This window comes from Drosophila yakuba, chromosome 3L, assembly GCF_016746365.2.
Source record: "Drosophila yakuba strain Tai18E2 chromosome 3L, Prin_Dyak_Tai18E2_2.1, whole genome shotgun sequence".
Taxonomy (NCBI): Eukaryota; Metazoa; Arthropoda; class Insecta; order Diptera; family Drosophilidae; genus Drosophila; species Drosophila yakuba.
In genome coordinates this window covers 17161791-17176839 of record NC_052529.2, presented here as the reverse complement: position 1 = coordinate 17176839, position 15049 = coordinate 17161791, and the positions used below count along the sequence as shown (strand labels likewise).

General features: G+C 48.4%; 5 protein-coding genes across 6 annotated transcripts; 2 read left to right on the top strand and 3 right to left on the bottom strand.

Annotated features, from left to right (window-relative positions):
• Window positions 1-228: 228 nt before the first annotated feature.
• On the bottom strand, window positions 229-3229 carry LOC6534375 (coiled-coil domain-containing protein 6). 2 transcript variants are annotated; one of them, XM_015195108.3, is made up of 5 exons: window positions 2929-3229; window positions 2363-2488; window positions 2211-2301; window positions 1080-1991; window positions 229-1019 (listed from the first exon to the last, which is right to left on the bottom strand). In XM_015195108.3, exons 2-5 carry the CDS (start codon window positions 2476-2478, stop codon window positions 540-542), a joined length of 1599 nt encoding a protein of 532 aa, XP_015050594.1. In that variant the 5' UTR covers window positions 2479-2488; window positions 2929-3229; the 3' UTR covers window positions 229-539. The 2 variants fall into 2 exon arrangements, with proteins under 2 accessions (XP_015050594.1, XP_002095053.1); XM_002095017.4 differs by having other exon boundaries at window positions 2363-2480.
• Window positions 3230-3828: 599 nt separating this feature from the next.
• LOC6534374 (ribosome biogenesis protein BMS1 homolog) lies at window positions 3829-7555 on the top strand. The gene is made up of 2 exons (XM_002095016.4): window positions 3829-5704; window positions 5769-7555. Exons 1-2 carry the CDS (start codon window positions 3916-3918, stop codon window positions 7457-7459), a joined length of 3480 nt encoding a protein of 1159 aa, XP_002095052.1. The 5' UTR covers window positions 3829-3915; the 3' UTR covers window positions 7460-7555.
• A 139-nt stretch (window positions 7556-7694) lies between these two features.
• Window positions 7695-10249, bottom strand: LOC6534373 (protein MLP1). Its single transcript, XM_002095015.3, has 5 exons — window positions 9961-10249; window positions 9410-9895; window positions 9058-9283; window positions 8231-9004; window positions 7695-8175 (listed from the first exon to the last, which is right to left on the bottom strand). The coding sequence occupies exons 1-5, from the start codon at window positions 10032-10034 to the stop codon at window positions 7906-7908; spliced, it is 1830 nt and encodes a 609-aa protein (XP_002095051.2). The 5' UTR covers window positions 10035-10249; the 3' UTR covers window positions 7695-7905.
• A 431-nt stretch (window positions 10250-10680) lies between these two features.
• LOC6534372 (putative odorant-binding protein A10) lies at window positions 10681-11303 on the bottom strand. Its single transcript, XM_002095014.3, has 2 exons — window positions 11009-11303; window positions 10681-10956 (listed from the first exon to the last, which is right to left on the bottom strand). The coding sequence occupies exons 1-2, from the start codon at window positions 11277-11279 to the stop codon at window positions 10760-10762; spliced, it is 468 nt and encodes a 155-aa protein (XP_002095050.1). The 5' UTR covers window positions 11280-11303; the 3' UTR covers window positions 10681-10759.
• Window positions 11304-12112: 809 nt separating this feature from the next.
• LOC6534371 (unc-112-related protein) lies at window positions 12113-14889 on the top strand. Its single transcript, XM_002095013.4, has one exon. It carries the CDS (start codon window positions 12429-12431, stop codon window positions 14574-14576), a length of 2148 nt encoding a protein of 715 aa, XP_002095049.1. The 5' UTR covers window positions 12113-12428; the 3' UTR covers window positions 14577-14889.
• The last annotated feature ends 160 nt before the right edge of the window (window positions 14890-15049 follow it).

The window sequence follows — 15049 nt, the reverse complement described above, 5'->3', positions numbered from 1 at the left end:
TATTTTTGTTGGCTTACATAAACATACTTCAAAATTTTTAGGCCCACATGCGAAGGAATTGTGGGAAAATGGTTTCGACATGAATAGAATTCACCCTTCTTATAAATTCATACGATCTGGTTAGCGTGTGCTGTCCATCCTCATCCTCTATATCCTCCATATCTCATTATTAGCTGTGTTTCACTTAACTTTAACTGGAACCGAGCGAAATTAGAAAACATTCAAATCTTAAACATTAGCGCTAAATATTCGTTCGCCTAGGAATTCCGTTATTGAAAGGTTTTAAGAGATTTTGATCAAATAGAACATACATATACATATTAACCATATATAAATGAGGCGACTTTGAGTCGCCCTGGAGAAGCTTACGATAGTTACTTTCTCATCTTTTGTTTCTGTGTTTTCTTATGTTTTTAGGGTCGTTAAACTGGTTGCTTGCATGCGTGCGTGTTTATGAATATAGTGTGTTTTCGTGTGGTGTGTGAAGTGAAATAAGTCATGATTTTTCGGTATCCCTGTGGGAGAGCTACTGCATCCTCCTAGTCCTTGCAGGTGGACGTGTCCATGGGACTGGCTGGCTGGATGAAGGCCGTAGCCGCCGAGCTGGGCGGATTTGTTGGCGTGAACGCCGACAGTGAGGAGTTGCTGCTGCTGTTAACAAGATTGCCGCTGGACGAGTTGTTCAGGCTGATGTTCATCAAATTGGACGACGACGACGAAGCGCTGGAGTTGCCAGTGAGCTGGGCCAGCAGACCTCCACCTCCGCCGCCGGCCAAGAAGGTGGCACTGCCCCCAGCCGAATTCGACGAGCCAAGGCTTAGGCGTTCACCTCCCAGATTCGAAAGAAAGCCGCCAGCGGCATTCCCAGCTGACACGGACGCAGACGAAGAGGAGCTGCCGGTTCCCAAAATGCCCAGCAGTGGGTTCGTTGAGGTCAGCACGTTGGGTGCGGAAGTGTTCAGGCCCAGCATGGGCGTTGGCAGTGCTGGCTTGATGAAGCGCTCGCTGGCACGGCGATTCTGAATGAAGAATTTTGAATTTAAAAATCTGGAAATCAACAATTTACATTTCGCACTCACCACAAGCTGGCCGCAGGCATAGCAGCGGTTTTGCACCGCCGTGCCCGGACTTAGAGGTCGGCTACTCGAGGGACTGTGGGAAACGGGACTGCTGATGGTGCGTTGACGCTGGGCACTCACCGCCGAAGCTGCGGCCGCGGCTGCTGCCGTCGCTACAGCAAACGAACCGCCGCCCATCAGGTTCTCGTTGTAAAAGCGTTCCTCGTCCATTTCCAGCGAGGATTCCGATTCAGAGAGGTGCCGGCATAGAGCTTCGCGGCGTTCCACCTCCTGTTTTAGCTTGCGTTGAAGACGCGCGTTTTCCTCGCGAATGGACTTCTCTTCCTGCGCATACTGCTGTGTTTTGATGGTAGCCTCCTTCTGGGCGGTCGCCAGGTCGGAGCGATAGCGGAGCACTTCGGAACGCAGAATCTGGATATGGGCACTCAAACTGGTGGCCGTATCGCCACCGTTGGCATGGGCGTTGTTTGTGATGTCTCGTGGCGTGGTCGGATCGGAAACAGGCTGATCCAGCTTGATTTGCAGCGAACGCTTCTCGGTTTCCAGCTTGTCCATGCGCTTCCACAGCTTGTTTACAAGAGCCTCCTGTTCCTGCTCAAGCGTGTTCTCCAACTCGACCATTTCGCGGCGCAACTGCTCGAGGTTCGTCTGCTTGTTGTCCGTCTCCGCCTGGAGCTTCTCAATCTTGCGCATGAGCTTGTTGACGAGGCATTCCTGTTCCTGCTCAAGTGTCTGCTCCAGCTTGCATTTCTCCTGACGCAGCTGGTCGAGCTTCCGGGAGAGATCGTTGGTCAGACACTCCTCCTCGCGCTCGTAGTGGTGCGCCAGAGTCTCCTTCTCCTTTTTGAGTGCCTGTATCTTCTTTAGCAGCGTGTTTGAGATGTACTCTTCCTCCTGCTCGGCTTTGGCTTGCTGTAAAAGGAAACAAAGTTAAATGAAATTAAAATTGTACTAGGAGGTTCGGGGTCATATTGAACTGGTGAATATATAACAGATCTCAAAATGTATAGTTATATTTTGGTATTATAACCAAAGCAAAAGAAAGTTATCTGGTGCCGAAATTGAATTTGACCAAAAGACAACATTTCTGAAACATATTTACTATTGTTATACGATATACGTTATACTAACAATGATGACTGAGGCTTGCTTGAGGCAGCGATTCTCCTCTTGCACCACTTTGCACTTGGTCTTGAAGGTATCCAGCTCGGCTTTCAGCACCCTAGAAGCGTAGTCAGATTATTTCTGGTAAAATTACATTGAATTGATTGTCAGTGACTTACTTGTTCTGCTGGGTAAGCGATTCGATCCTTTTCTGGAGCTGCTCCCGAGAAACTGGGCTTGGTGGCAGCATGGTGCCGCCGTCCAGCGAACTTTCGGATTCACAAGGACTTTCCATTCCTACAAAACTAAAGGTAAATGGCCCTGTGCTATTATGTTTTTAAACATATATATGTATGACAAGAAATAATGTATGCCAGTCGTTTTTTAACTACATATATATACGTGAATGAGTATATATGTGGCGACTGGCTGTTCTTTATTCTTGAATTCGTCTGCGCCTCGTGAGGAACAAAGAATAAAGAAATCGGTCGGTGGTGGTGTTTGGTTTTGGCCCTGATCCGATACAAAAGTTTAACCTTCAGCTGTGATTTTCTGTGCATCTGGCTTGATGCAATTTTTCGGAAATCGATAGAAGGGCAAGGTCGGCGAACGAAGGGTTTGCAAGGGGGACAGGCCACCACCACCCACAGCCCACAACCCCGCATGACTTGCAACTGCCCTGGGATTTCGCCTCCTTTTCAACCGGCTGAAAATCTCAGATTTTCCAGATTTTATCTCTGGTTACCTGGCTTTTGTGCGTTGGTTCGCCTTAAAAGACTTTTGCCTTCCGCCGCACTGCTCCTCCCCCTTCTTGGACACTCCTTCGCCGCCTCTGTTTCACCAGGGCTCTGGTTGCCGTTCTTGTGTTTCACCTGCGCAGGTGAAAGGATGCAGCTGCGAATGGATTAGAGTGGAACCTCAGTCGTCTGCTTAGGGCCTGCAGATCTGAGTGCGGTACATTTTGCCCGAGCCGATCGAATAAAATTAATATCAAATTGCGAAAAATCCACAGTGCAGAAGTGTGACCGTATATGGGGCGAAATACCGAAAAAGCGCTCACAACGAAACGCCGCAAGGTAGTGATGACACTGGGGAAAATACCATTAGAGGTGGGAGACACTGTTTCAATACCTTTATGTTATTTAAATATTGTAGAAACAATATCACAGAAACGTTAGTCAAAATGCACCTTCTATGTTTCTCTGTTGTTGTTGTATTAAGAAGAATGTTAAAAACGTGAGTAATTAAAAATTTGACTTGAGAATTGAATGAATTACAATCTTTTATAATTTGTGTTGCAAGTGTTTCCGTGTTTGTCTACTATTTTTCCTGAGTTCTCTGATGACGATGGGATTGAAAATTGCGATATTTAATTTATTTTATTCACATGGTTTATGTGTCGATTTTGGTTTAGTTTATATGAGCTACAAACAAATCTCTATGAGACCTACCAACAGTATTTCTCGATTAATATTATTATGTATGTATTATTTTAGTATATAAACTTTATTCAATAAATTTCGTAAACAACAATAAAAAAAATATGTGTATTTAAGCAAATCCAAACAAAAACATGTTAATTGGTTCGATTTTTTTTAAATCTACGATAGGTATTCAGGGCTGGATAAAACCAATCCAGATAGAGCTGATCCCAATCTGGCAACACTTGCTCCACGTGCAGCGCGTAAACAGCGGATAATTTAACAATTGTAGATATTTAACCGCTGTAACAATGGCCGACGATGCCGGCCAGGACAAGCGAAAGCAGCACCGAGCCCGCCAATCCGGCGTAAAGGCGGACAAGAAGAAGCTAAAGGCCAAGAAGGACTCCAACCAGAAGGAGCCCGAGTTGACCGCCAGGCAGAGGAACCCCAAAGCGTTCGCCATCAACTCGGCGCAGCGTGCAGAGAGAAACTTCCGACGTAAGGAGGACCTCACGGCCAAGAAGCAGCATATTCCGCTTGTGGATCAAACTCCGGACGTACCGCCACCCGTACTAATTGCCGTGGTGGGACCGCCCAAAGTGGGCAAGACTACGTTGATTAAGGACCTAATCAAAAGCTTTACGCGGACGAATGTCACTGATATAAAGGGTCCCATCACTATTGTGACCTCCAAGAAGCGCCGGATCACCCTGTTGGAGTGCAACAACGATGTCAACTCCATGATCGATGTGGCCAAATGCGCCGACCTGGTCCTGCTGCTTTGCGACGCGAGCTACGGCTTCGAAATGGAGATTTTCGAGTTCCTAAACATATGCCAGGTGCACGGCATGCCCAAGATAATGGGCGTACTTACCCATCTGGACATGATCAAGAACCCCAAACAGCTGAGGAAGCGGAAGAAGGAGCTAAAGCATCGTTTTTGGACGGAGGTCTACGACGGCGCCAAGCTGTTCTACCTTTCCGGTCTGCTTCACGGCGAGTACCTGCGGAACGAAGTCAAAAACCTAGGACGCTTCATCTCCGTAATGAAGTTCCGCCCGTTGCAGTGGCGAGGAGCTCATAGTTATCTGCTGGTAGACCGTATTGAGGATGTGACAAACACGGATCGCGTTCGCCGGGATCCCAAATGTGATCGTGAGGTTGTACTCTATGGCTATGTTCGAGGAGTTCCTCTCAAGCAGGAACACATGGTGCATATTGCTGGCCTGGGGGATTCCCGCATTGATGAATTGAATGTTATACCCGATCCATGCCCCCTGCCTGGGACAGAAAAGAAACGGAGTTTGCTAGAGAAAGAACGATTACTTTACGCTCCCATGTCGGGAGTCGGTGGCATTGTTTACGACAAGGATGCGGTCTACATTGAGCTACAGGGATCGCATTCGCACAAGGAACAGGAGCAGACCGCTGAGGCTGCCGAGCAAGCGGAGCTGGTGAACAAGCTTATCGATAAGAAGGCCACTATCGACGAGCAGATGGAGCAGCAAGAGTTCCGACTCTTTTCAGATGCCCAGCCAATCAAGTCCAAGGACTTCCGCAATGATCAGGACGCCGAAGAGGATGAAGAGGCCGAAAGTAGTGAGGATGAGGATGACGATGGAGAGGACTCTGGTCTGGATGCTGCTGACAGTGAGGATCAGCAGGATGAGTTCGATGCTGACGATTGGCGTGGGGAGAACAGTGAGGAGGAGGAGGATGCTGAGGAGGAAGATGCTTCTTCTGGCGATGAGGAGTATCAGAGCCTGGGAAATGTGAAAACATCCAACGAATCCGATTCGGACGATGAGGAGGCTCGCGTCCTGGCTAGCAACATGAGCTGGAAGACTAATCTGGCACAAAAGGCCCGCGATGCTTTTCTCCAACGTCACTCGGAGTCCAAAAACCTGATGCGTCTTGTCTACGGTGTTTATAATCAGAGTGAACATAGTCGTCAGGAGGCAGAAGCAGAAGGAGATGGTGACTCAGATGAAGAGCTGGGTGGTCTTTTCCGGGTGGCTGCTAAAAAGCAAAGCCAGCAGCAATCAGACAAGGACATTAGGGATAAGGACGAGCGGTGTTTTTTCGAGTATCAGGGAGGTAAGTTCGTCAGCCTAATATTTTTATTTAAGAATGGTCAACATATTTACACTTAATATTTCAGATGCCACTCGGGATTGGCTGGCGGAAGACAACAAGGAACTTATCAAGAACTGCTTCGTTACCGGCAAGTGGAAGGCCAGCGAGGATGCTGAAAATCTACTGAAGATGGACGACATGAGTGACGCAGAAAGCGAAGTGTACGGGGACTTTGAGGATTTGGAGACGGGCGAGCAGCACAGCGGCAAACCCAAAACAGAAGATGGTGAAGAATCGGATGAAGAGAATTCAAAACCTGAGGAACCCTCAGCAGCCAAGCGCAAGATGACCCGCGTAGAGGAGGAAAATCTCACCAAGGCAGAGCTGATGGCAAAAAAATTAAAGTTAAAGGCGAAATTCGATGCGGAGTACGACAACAGTGGCGAGGGAAAGGAAGAGGATAATGGTCGAATTACTGGCGATCACTCTTTCTACGAGGACCTCAAGGCGGAGGCTCAGCGGCAGAGCGAGCTAAACAAGAGCGAGTTTGCCCACCTGGACAATGAGTTCCGCATTCAGATCGAGGGTTATCGCCCAGGTCTTTACGTCCGCCTCGGTTTCAAGCAGCTCCCCGCCGAGTTTGTGGAGAATTTCGATGCCAGCTATCCGGTACTGGTTGGTGCCTTAAACATGACCGAGGAGAACGTTGGCTATGTTAACTGCAAGGTGAAGAAGCACCGCTGGTACAAGAAGATCCTCAAAACAGGTGATCCTTTAATCATCTCGATGGGTTGGCGCCGTTTCCAAACAGTGGCAATCTATGCCAAGGTGGAGGACAACTTCCGACAACGCTACCTTAAATATACACCTAATCATGTCACCTGCAGCATGACCTTCTGGGGTCCGATAACGCCTCAAAATACTGGTTTCCTGGCCTTGCAGACTGTGCGTCAGGATCAGGAGGAGATGCGTCGTCTTGGCTTTCGGATAGCGGCCACAGGCTGTGTCACCGAGCTGGATAAATCCTCGCAGATCATGAAGAAGCTGAAGCTGGTGGGACACCCGTTTAAGATCTACAAGAAGACCGCTTTTGTGAAGGACATGTTTAACTCCTCCCTGGAAGTGGCAAAGTTCGAAGGAGCCAAGATCAAAACAGTATCCGGAATACGTGGACAGATCAAGAAGGCTCACCACACGCCCGAAGGCTCTTATCGTGCCACATTCGAGGACAAGATTCTTCTGAGCGACATTGTCTTCTGCCGCACCTGGTTCCGTGTGGAGGTGCCTCGGTTCTATGCTCCTGTTACCTCACTCCTGCTGCCTCTGGACCAGAAGAGCCAGTGGCAGGGCATGAAGACGCTCGGTCAACTGAAGCGGGAAAGGGCAGTGCAAAATGCAGCCCAGCCCGACAGCATGTACACAACGGTCGTGCGCAAGGAGAAGATCTTCCGCCCACTCACCATACCCAAAGCCCTTCAAAGGGCGCTGCCGTACAAGGACAAGCCCAAGCTGGGGCCGGAGAATCCAAAGGCGGCGCTGGAGCGCGTGGCCGTGGTTAACTCACCGTACGAGCAGAAGGTGTCTAAGATGATGAAGATGATCGAGACCAACTTTAAGGACAAGCGGCAACGTGAACGCATGGAAATGAAGAAGCGCATTAAGAACTACCGCGAGAAGAAGCGGGAGAAGATGGCTTCCAAGGAGCGGCGCCAAAAGGAGCTCCGCAAGAAGGTATCGCGAGCCATCAGCAAGGTGCGGGGAAAGCAGACTGCCTGATTTTGTTCTGAAAAGTGATTAATGCACAATTCTTAGATATTTTGCTGTATAAAATGTAGATATAACAAAATTAAATGTTTTTATGATCAAAAACAACATTCCATTTCCATTTGTTTTTCGTTATCTTATGTCAGCTATATGACAATAGTCTGATCTATCTTTTCTCTAAGATTGACGGAAATGATTAATGTGGACATGTAAATGGCAATCCTTGCAGTTATATACAAAACACAAATATGTTTATATTAAAATTTAATCAACGTCCGTGCGGCCGGCTCTGGAGCAACTGCATCAAGGGCTGGATTCGATCCATCTTGGCCAGGCACTGATGCAGCTGCTCCAGCTGGACCGGACGCACGAGCCTCAGCTTGAAAAATATATATATAACTCAACACCGCTTAAGGACTAACTTGAACTGGACATGGGTGAAACTAATGCAGTGTACTCTAGTCCTGACTCTTGTTGTCGTCGATTGTTTTCAAAGCGGCCAAGAGGGCGTGCTTACGACTGCCGGTCATGTGGCTACTGGCCGCTGCTCCGGTAGCGATGCTGTTCCTCTTCTTGGGCGCAGGATCGTCGCGCATATTGCTGTTGCTGGCCTGGCGGCAGAACGTCTTCAGGAAGCTCTCGCGCTCCTTGTAGTCATCCGAGATCTGCTTGCGCAGGCTGGACATGTTCTCCTTCAGACGCGGAGCACGTACGCTGTTGTCCTGGGACTGAGAAAACATTTAAAGACTATGACTGGAAAGGAGTTACAAGGGCGGAAGTCACCTCATCTTCGCTGCGCTGCGTTTGTTCGCCATCAGTTCCGTCGAACTCCTCCGTCGATTCCTCTAGAGGATCGCCCTCGCTGCTCTTGTTATCCAGGTATGCACCGTATTTCACTAGACTGTTATCGTTGGCATTCTCTTCGCTGTTGTCCTCGTGTTCCTCCCCCGTCTCGCACATCTTGTTCATCAGGCCGTACGCATCATCCTCATCATCCTCGCCAGCCGGCTCATAGTCGTCCTCGTACTCGTACTCCAGAGATTTCAGTGATTTCTGCTTGGGCTTGGCTTCGGCGGAAGCCAATCTGGACAAGATCTCCGGCTCACGACGCTTGCTGACCTGGACAATTTCCATCTTGGGCACTGCAACGGCAATTCGTGATTTACCGGATTTGCCAGAAGATACCGGAATCTTTCCCTGCGCCGAGAGCACTTGGCTCAGAGTGGACCGACTGACGTTCTGACCCATCTTGGCCTGGTTCGTGGCCGGCGGCAGGATAAGCTTGCCGCCGCGCCCTCCCACCTGTCGTTCGACTTGACTGGGTGGAGTGTTTGGACCACTCTTGTCCTCGGCACTGTCCTTCTCGAAGTCGTAGAACGATTCCGACTCCATCACATCCGTCAAAGCGGTAAACTCGCTCTGGTTGTTCTTCTCGATGGCCTTGTCCAGCATCTCCAGTGACTTCTCCACCTTGTCGATCCTCTCCGGCTCCTCGGCGATGCCACTTCGTTTTGTTCGTCTTCCGGAGGACAAGGGATTGACCTTGTCGGTGCCGAGCTGAAGGCTCAAAATTTAAAATATGTCACGGTTGAAATACTCATAATACCCACCGTGTACTCCTCCAGCTTGCGATATCCACTGATCTCCAGCTTGGCTTTCTCCAGCTTCAGCATCACCTCCTTGCCCTTCCTTTGCTCGTTAAGCAGTTGCTGGCGGACGTTCTTGGACTCCAGCTGCACCTTGCGGGCCAACAGCTTCATGTCGTTGTCCTTCTCCTCCAGACGCAGCTCCAGAGCTTTCAGCTTTTCCTGAAGCTTTTGGCGCTCGTCGAGATTCCTAAATAGAAAGCAATATTGTACTATTTTATACATATCCATGGAGGTCAAATAGGAAAAGAAAGTTGGAAGTGCGACTAGCATAAGTCTATCAACAAGTTAATCATCTATTGGTTTTATTACATACTTCTCCTTGTTGAGCTTGCTGTAGTGTTTGTTCTCATCACTCAGCGACAGTATGATGGCCTCCTTCTGCTTGAGCTTAAGCTCCAGATCCTTGTTCACAGCCTGCAGATTGCGGTGCTTGGTTTGCCACACGCGCAGCTCCTCGGCGTGGGAGCGGAGCAAAGTGGGCAGCTCGGCGTTGTTGGACTCGTACTTGTTCAGCGCCGAGGACTGGCGTTTGTGGAGGGTGCGCAGCATGCGGTTCTCGTGCGCCAGATTGGCGATCTCCGCCTGGGCATCGGCCAGTTGGTTCTGGAAGGTCTTGGCGCGCAGATTCCTCGCGGACATGACCCGCTGATGGATCTCGCTGTGGTTCTGCGAGCTCATACTGCCGGAAGCCTTTAAGGCGCCACGTTGTTGCGGAGGCGGCTTGCTTCGCTGGTAGATCAGGCTGGCCGACTCCCGGGAGCTGGCCGAGAATAGGCTCTCACAGCTCTTTGCCGACGCTCTAGAAAAGGGATTTAGGGGAGATTTTAGATGGTGGCTGTTCCCGAAGATGCCGACTCTACCCACGCCATCAGATTGTTCGTTTCCGAATGGGATGCTCTTGGGCCGTGGGACGATGCCGGCTTGCGCGGCGATACCATCTAAGATCCTGCCGCTGCTCCGGAGGATTATCACTGGGTTAGCTAGAGAAAGCTAGTAATTTTCAGAGGCCAATTCGGATGTTTAGTGTATAGAAACAGATGGAGAGCCGGTGCGAGGCGAAGTCGAAATGTAACTGAAAACCAAGTGCCTGCTGCTGTGGTTACGCCAGTTGTTTGATGTTTGATGTCTGATGTTTGTTTATTGTTTGCTCCGCCGACTGCTGCGTTGTTGGGGCCAAATCCGGAATCGGGGCTCCTAGGAACTGGTTGCCATGACGCCTCCGATTGCTCGTCTATCGAATTGGGGAATCGAGACAACTTGTGTCCCTTTTTAAGTAAGTTTAACTAAGTTAAATTTTATAAACTTTTTTTTATCAGAGCAAGTTGTTATCTATTAAAATTATTTTACCATTAAAAATGTGAACTAAAAAAGCAAAACCTTTTAAAATGGAGGTTTCCTTGTTGTTGAAAAGCGGAAGTTTCTTAAAACAAAAATATACAGTTTATTATTTCTCCTAACTAAATATAGATCTGCAACTATTAATTAAAGTTGTTTGACTAATATCTTGTAAAATAATCCAGATTTGGGTAATGAACAATCTATTGTTGAATCTTACTGTCTGGATACTTTTAAAAAGGTCAAAGGTTGAAGCTTCTCTGCAGTTTATTCGTTAATTAAAGCAACATAAACACTAAAGTTAACAACGGCGTAAAGTAGAAGTTGATCAAGGCTCCGCATTGGCGTTGGCCTTCATCTCCTGGTATTTGATGCGGTAGGTTCCCTCGGGATCATAGATCTTCTCCAGACGCTCCCAGTCGGTGGGTCGGTTGTCGATGAGATGACGGGTCACCTTTTCAGCACCATACCGTTGCTTCTCCGTGCACTTGGTGCAATCGGTTTGGATTGCATCGGGTAGGATCTCTACAAACGATTGCGTATTACCCAGATTTATTGAAGTGAGACTTGGACTTACCCTTCAGCATCTTGGCATCGGGGGTGCAGGGACCGGTGCCCTCCAGGCACCTTATGTAGTTGATTAACAGCCGCTCTTGGTTAAGGATCTCGTCCAGATCGACGTTGTCGAACTTATCGTCGTAGGCCTGCTCCACCATCCGTTCCATCATCGGTGCCGGCGACGTGGCCGGCGGATGCGGTAGTCCTTCCACTTGGAAACAGGTTGTGCAAATCAGTGCCACCACCAACGAAATGTGCCCCATGGCACGTCGGAAATTGGGCTGTCCCATTTTTGAGTCGATCGTATGCTGATAACCCTACTAGCAATCCGGGCTTTTATAGAGGCCTCCGTTTGGAATTACCCTGCGTGTCTCTATCCAATTTGTCCAATTGGGCTCAAATGAAGTCAATTTAATTTGATTACCGAGAGCCCATCAACAGCCAAAAGCGGTAGTGGCTTATTTTCTAAATAAATTTTTTAAAAATCATTCAAGGGTAACCCATATTTTTGTGTGTCACTACAATATCCAATGCGTGAGCAATCAATAATTATCGGTCCTTTTGTGATTGTAAAAAATGTTTGCGTTCCGAAACAAACTTGCGCACTAGAATCTACATGCTTAATCTCAACTTTCTAGCCTTTATAGTTCCCGAGATCTCAACGTTCATACGGACATACGTAAGGACACACGTAAGGATAGAAATTACCAGATCAGCTCGGATAGTGATAATGAAATAATCAAGTACTATGGTATATGTACGTGTTACATTCTATTCATAAAACAATTTATACCCTTTTTACTTTACAAGTAACAGTTAAGAATAAGAAATAGGAAAGGCATTAGTTTTCATTTAGTTTTATTTTATACCTAAAATAATACATTCACTTTTGAGTACAGTTTTCATTTAATGGTGACAAAAATTAAATAAATAATGCTTCTCCGCAGAAAAATTTAAAATTCTTTTTTATTTTTTAAAAAATGCACCACATTAAATTGAAATGAATTTCAAAACTTGTTCGCGCAGATAATTAAATATTAATCGAAGAAATATCTTTTGCTATCGGGTTACATCAACTCAATAATCGATAGTGATTCGGAAAACAAGACAGAGATACATCGATAGCATCGCGAGTGGGTAAACCAGTTCGGCGCTTTCTTTTTCAATGGACTGAATTTTCTTTAGTTGATCTATTTACGCAAGCGAAACGAATCGATGCAATTGCCCGGATCCGGAAACATTGCGGGCTAGGCAACGCAACTGCAGTGAATTTTCGACCCGTGGATTGCGTCACAGTGCGGGAAATGCGAATTTGACGACCATCTGTGCGCCGATCGGTGGAAAACTCTCGATTTTGCAGTGGGCGACCCACCAAGGACGACCTAGAAACGCCCCAGACAGGCAGCAGAAAGTGGGACAGGTGACATCACTGCAGAACCATGATCCACGTCGGCGAGAACTCGTGGAATCTGCGGATCTTCATCACGGATCTGGCACTGGAGAAGACAATGCGCGTGCGCGGTGACCAGCACATTGGGGGCATCATGCTGCAACTGGTGGATCCGGAGAATCCCAAGGACTGGTCGGATCATGCTCTGTGGTGGCCGGCGCGGAATGTTTGGCTCAGCAGAACCAAATTGACGCTGGACCAGTATGGTGTCCAAGCAGACAGCGTGCTCCACTTCACGCCCATGCACAAGATACTGCGGGTGCAGCTGCCGGACTTGAGGTACTTGGACTGTCGGGTGGATTACTCCGTGAAGACGTTTTCGGCGGTGGTTAATCTGTGCAAGCAATTGGATATCCGCTACCCGGAGGAGTTGTCCCTGTGCAAACCTCTGGAAGCCGAGCACCTGAAGCGCAACTTCGCCCAGGTGCCGCATCAGAAGCGAGTGCCAATCGCTGAGCCCGATGGCACCACTTACCTACAGCCTGCTGCGGACACCAACTCGTTTGTGCCCATCAGCACTTCGTTTCATGGCGAAGGCGGAAGCACGGGCAGCCTGGACAAGCCTTCTGCACCAGGATCCTTCTTCTGCGCTCCTCTGTCGCCACACAATCACCGGGCCCGCTCGCCAGTGCGCGCTGTCTCACCTTCCCCAGGCACCTGGAAACAGAGCCAGCTCGGCTACGCCTCGTACGATTCAAGCTCCTCCAGTCTTGGCGATTTCCAGGAGAATTTGGCCACCTCTCCGCCCACACCCTGCGCGGATGTGCGAGCCCTTCTGTTGCGCCCCAAGTCGCTGGTGGAGAAGGCGCGCCTGAACGTGGGCTGGCTGGACTCGTCGCTGTCCATCATGGAACAGGGCATACGGGAGTACGACACGCTGTGCCTGCGCTTCAAGTACTTCACCTTTTTCGACTTAAATCCCAAGTGCGACCAGGTGCGCATCAATCAGCTGTACGAGCAGGCGAAGTGGAGTGTGCTTAACGAAGAGCTGGATTGCACAGAGGAGGAGAGCCTTATGTTCGCCGCCCTTCAGTTTCAGGTGAACCACCACGTAAATCATACACCACAGGGTGGTGCAGTGGACTCCGGCATTGAAACTTCCAGTCAGGAGAATGACAACGAAGATGAGATAGATTCGGCACTCAAAGAGCTCCAGATTACGCTGGAGGGGCCGGACTACGGCGGAGATTCGAGGAACATTACACGCATACCGGAGCTATCCGACTATTTGCGGTACCTGAAGCCGCAAAGATTCACGCTGCGCGGCTACAAGCGATACTACTTCACCTACCGGGATCTGCACTTACACCTGTTCAAGAACGCCGAAGAGTCGCGACGTGTTGCGCCTGCCATAAGCATCAACCTGAAGGGCTGCGAAGTGACCCCGGATGTAAACCTGTCCCAAGGAAAGTATGCCATTCGCCTGGAAGTTTCTCCGGACGGTGGCCATGGAACCAACAGCGAGGTGTGGGTGCGCTGCGAGAACGAGCAGCAGTACGCCAAGTGGATGGCCGCTTGTCGTTTGGCGGCCAAGGGAAGATCCCTGGCGGATAGCTCGTACGAGGGTGAAGTGGATAGCATACTCTCGTTACTGCAGATGCAGCGACCAGCACACGGAGTGCATGTGAACATAGATCCTCGCTCCGTTGAAGCAATTGATTACCTATCGCCCAAGATCGTCCGTAAACTGTCCAACAAGGCAGTTCAGCGGATCCTTGAAGCACATGCCAACGTTAGGGAGCTAAATGCCTTGGATTCAAAACTGAAGTACATTCAAGCCTGGCGGTCGTTACCAGACTTTGGAGTAAGCCTGTTCATCATCAAGTTTGACGGGCACCGAAAGGAGGAGCTGCTCGGCGTTGCCCACAACCGCATAATGCGCATGGATCTGAGCTCGGGGGATCACATCAAGACCTGGCGATACAACAACATGAAGGCATGGAACGTCAACTGGAACATTAAGTGCATGATGATCCAGTTCGAAGACGAGAATGTGGTCTTCTCCTGTCACTCGGCCGACTGCAAGGTGGTGCACGAGTTCATCGGTGGCTACATCTTCATGTCGATGCGGTCCAAGGACAATAACCAGACCCTCAACGAGGAGCTCTTCCACAAGCTTACAGGCGGCTGGTCCTAGGACTTCTTATTGCTCGATTTTAATGGCAGCCAGTTTCAATTGTTCGAATTTTGTTAAGATAAACCACTGTTTTAACTGATAACCAACTGATAGACTCACAACTTCAATGCAATACTTGTATTTAATTTCATTTTATTTACCTTTTAATTCGTTGTTAACTAATCTTGTTGATGATTTTTCACCAGGAAAATCGCTTGCCAATGTCCCTTTTGACTGCCCAACTCTTAAATAGACTTAACCGTGGCCTTAGCAATGTTTTTGTATGACTAACTCTTAAGTGTATATTTAAAATAAAACTCCCATATTAAAAATCTTTTTTTTCTGGTATTGTAGTTCTAATGGGAATAAGCATTTGTTTTGCTGTTAAGTCATATTGAGGTCATTAAAGGGAATTTCAAGAGTAATTTACTCTAAGTCCAATGATATTGCACATGCTAACTAAATAAATTGAATAATCGTACGGTAAAATTATG

Excerpts from the sequence above, each read along its gene's own strand:
- LOC6534375 (XM_015195108.3), bottom strand. The coding sequence starts at position 2,478 with ATGGAAAGTCCTTGTGAATCCGAAAGTTCGCTGGACGGCGGCACCATG. Across the intron at positions 1,992-2,210 it reads AGCAAGCCTCAGTCATCATT|CAAGCCAAAGCCGAGCAGGA; the intron begins GTTAGTATAACG and ends TTCCTTTTACAG. Across the intron at positions 1,020-1,079 it reads ATGCCTGCGGCCAGCTTGTG|AATCGCCGTGCCAGCGAGCG; the intron begins GTGAGTGCGAAA and ends TTCTTCATTCAG.
- LOC6534374 (XM_002095016.4), top strand. The coding sequence starts at position 3,916 with ATGGCCGACGATGCCGGCCAGGACAAGCGAAAGCAGCACCGAGCCCGC. Across the intron at positions 5,705-5,768 it reads TTTTTTCGAGTATCAGGGAG|ATGCCACTCGGGATTGGCTG; the intron begins GTAAGTTCGTCA and ends TTAATATTTCAG.
- LOC6534373 (XM_002095015.3), bottom strand. The coding sequence starts at position 10,034 with ATGGTATCGCCGCGCAAGCCGGCATCGTCCCACGGCCCAAGAGCATCC. Across the intron at positions 9,284-9,409 it reads AGCAAGCTCAACAAGGAGAA|GAATCTCGACGAGCGCCAAA; the intron begins GTATGTAATAAA and ends CTTTCTATTTAG. Across the intron at positions 9,005-9,057 it reads GCAAGCTGGAGGAGTACACG|CTCGGCACCGACAAGGTCAA; the intron begins GTGGGTATTATG and ends TTGAGCCTTCAG.
- LOC6534372 (XM_002095014.3), bottom strand. The coding sequence starts at position 11,279 with ATGGGACAGCCCAATTTCCGACGTGCCATGGGGCACATTTCGTTGGTG. Across the intron at positions 10,957-11,008 it reads CGATGCCAAGATGCTGAAGG|AGATCCTACCCGATGCAATC; the intron begins GTAAGTCCAAGT and ends AATCGTTTGTAG.
- LOC6534371 (XM_002095013.4), top strand. The coding sequence starts at position 12,429 with ATGATCCACGTCGGCGAGAACTCGTGGAATCTGCGGATCTTCATCACG.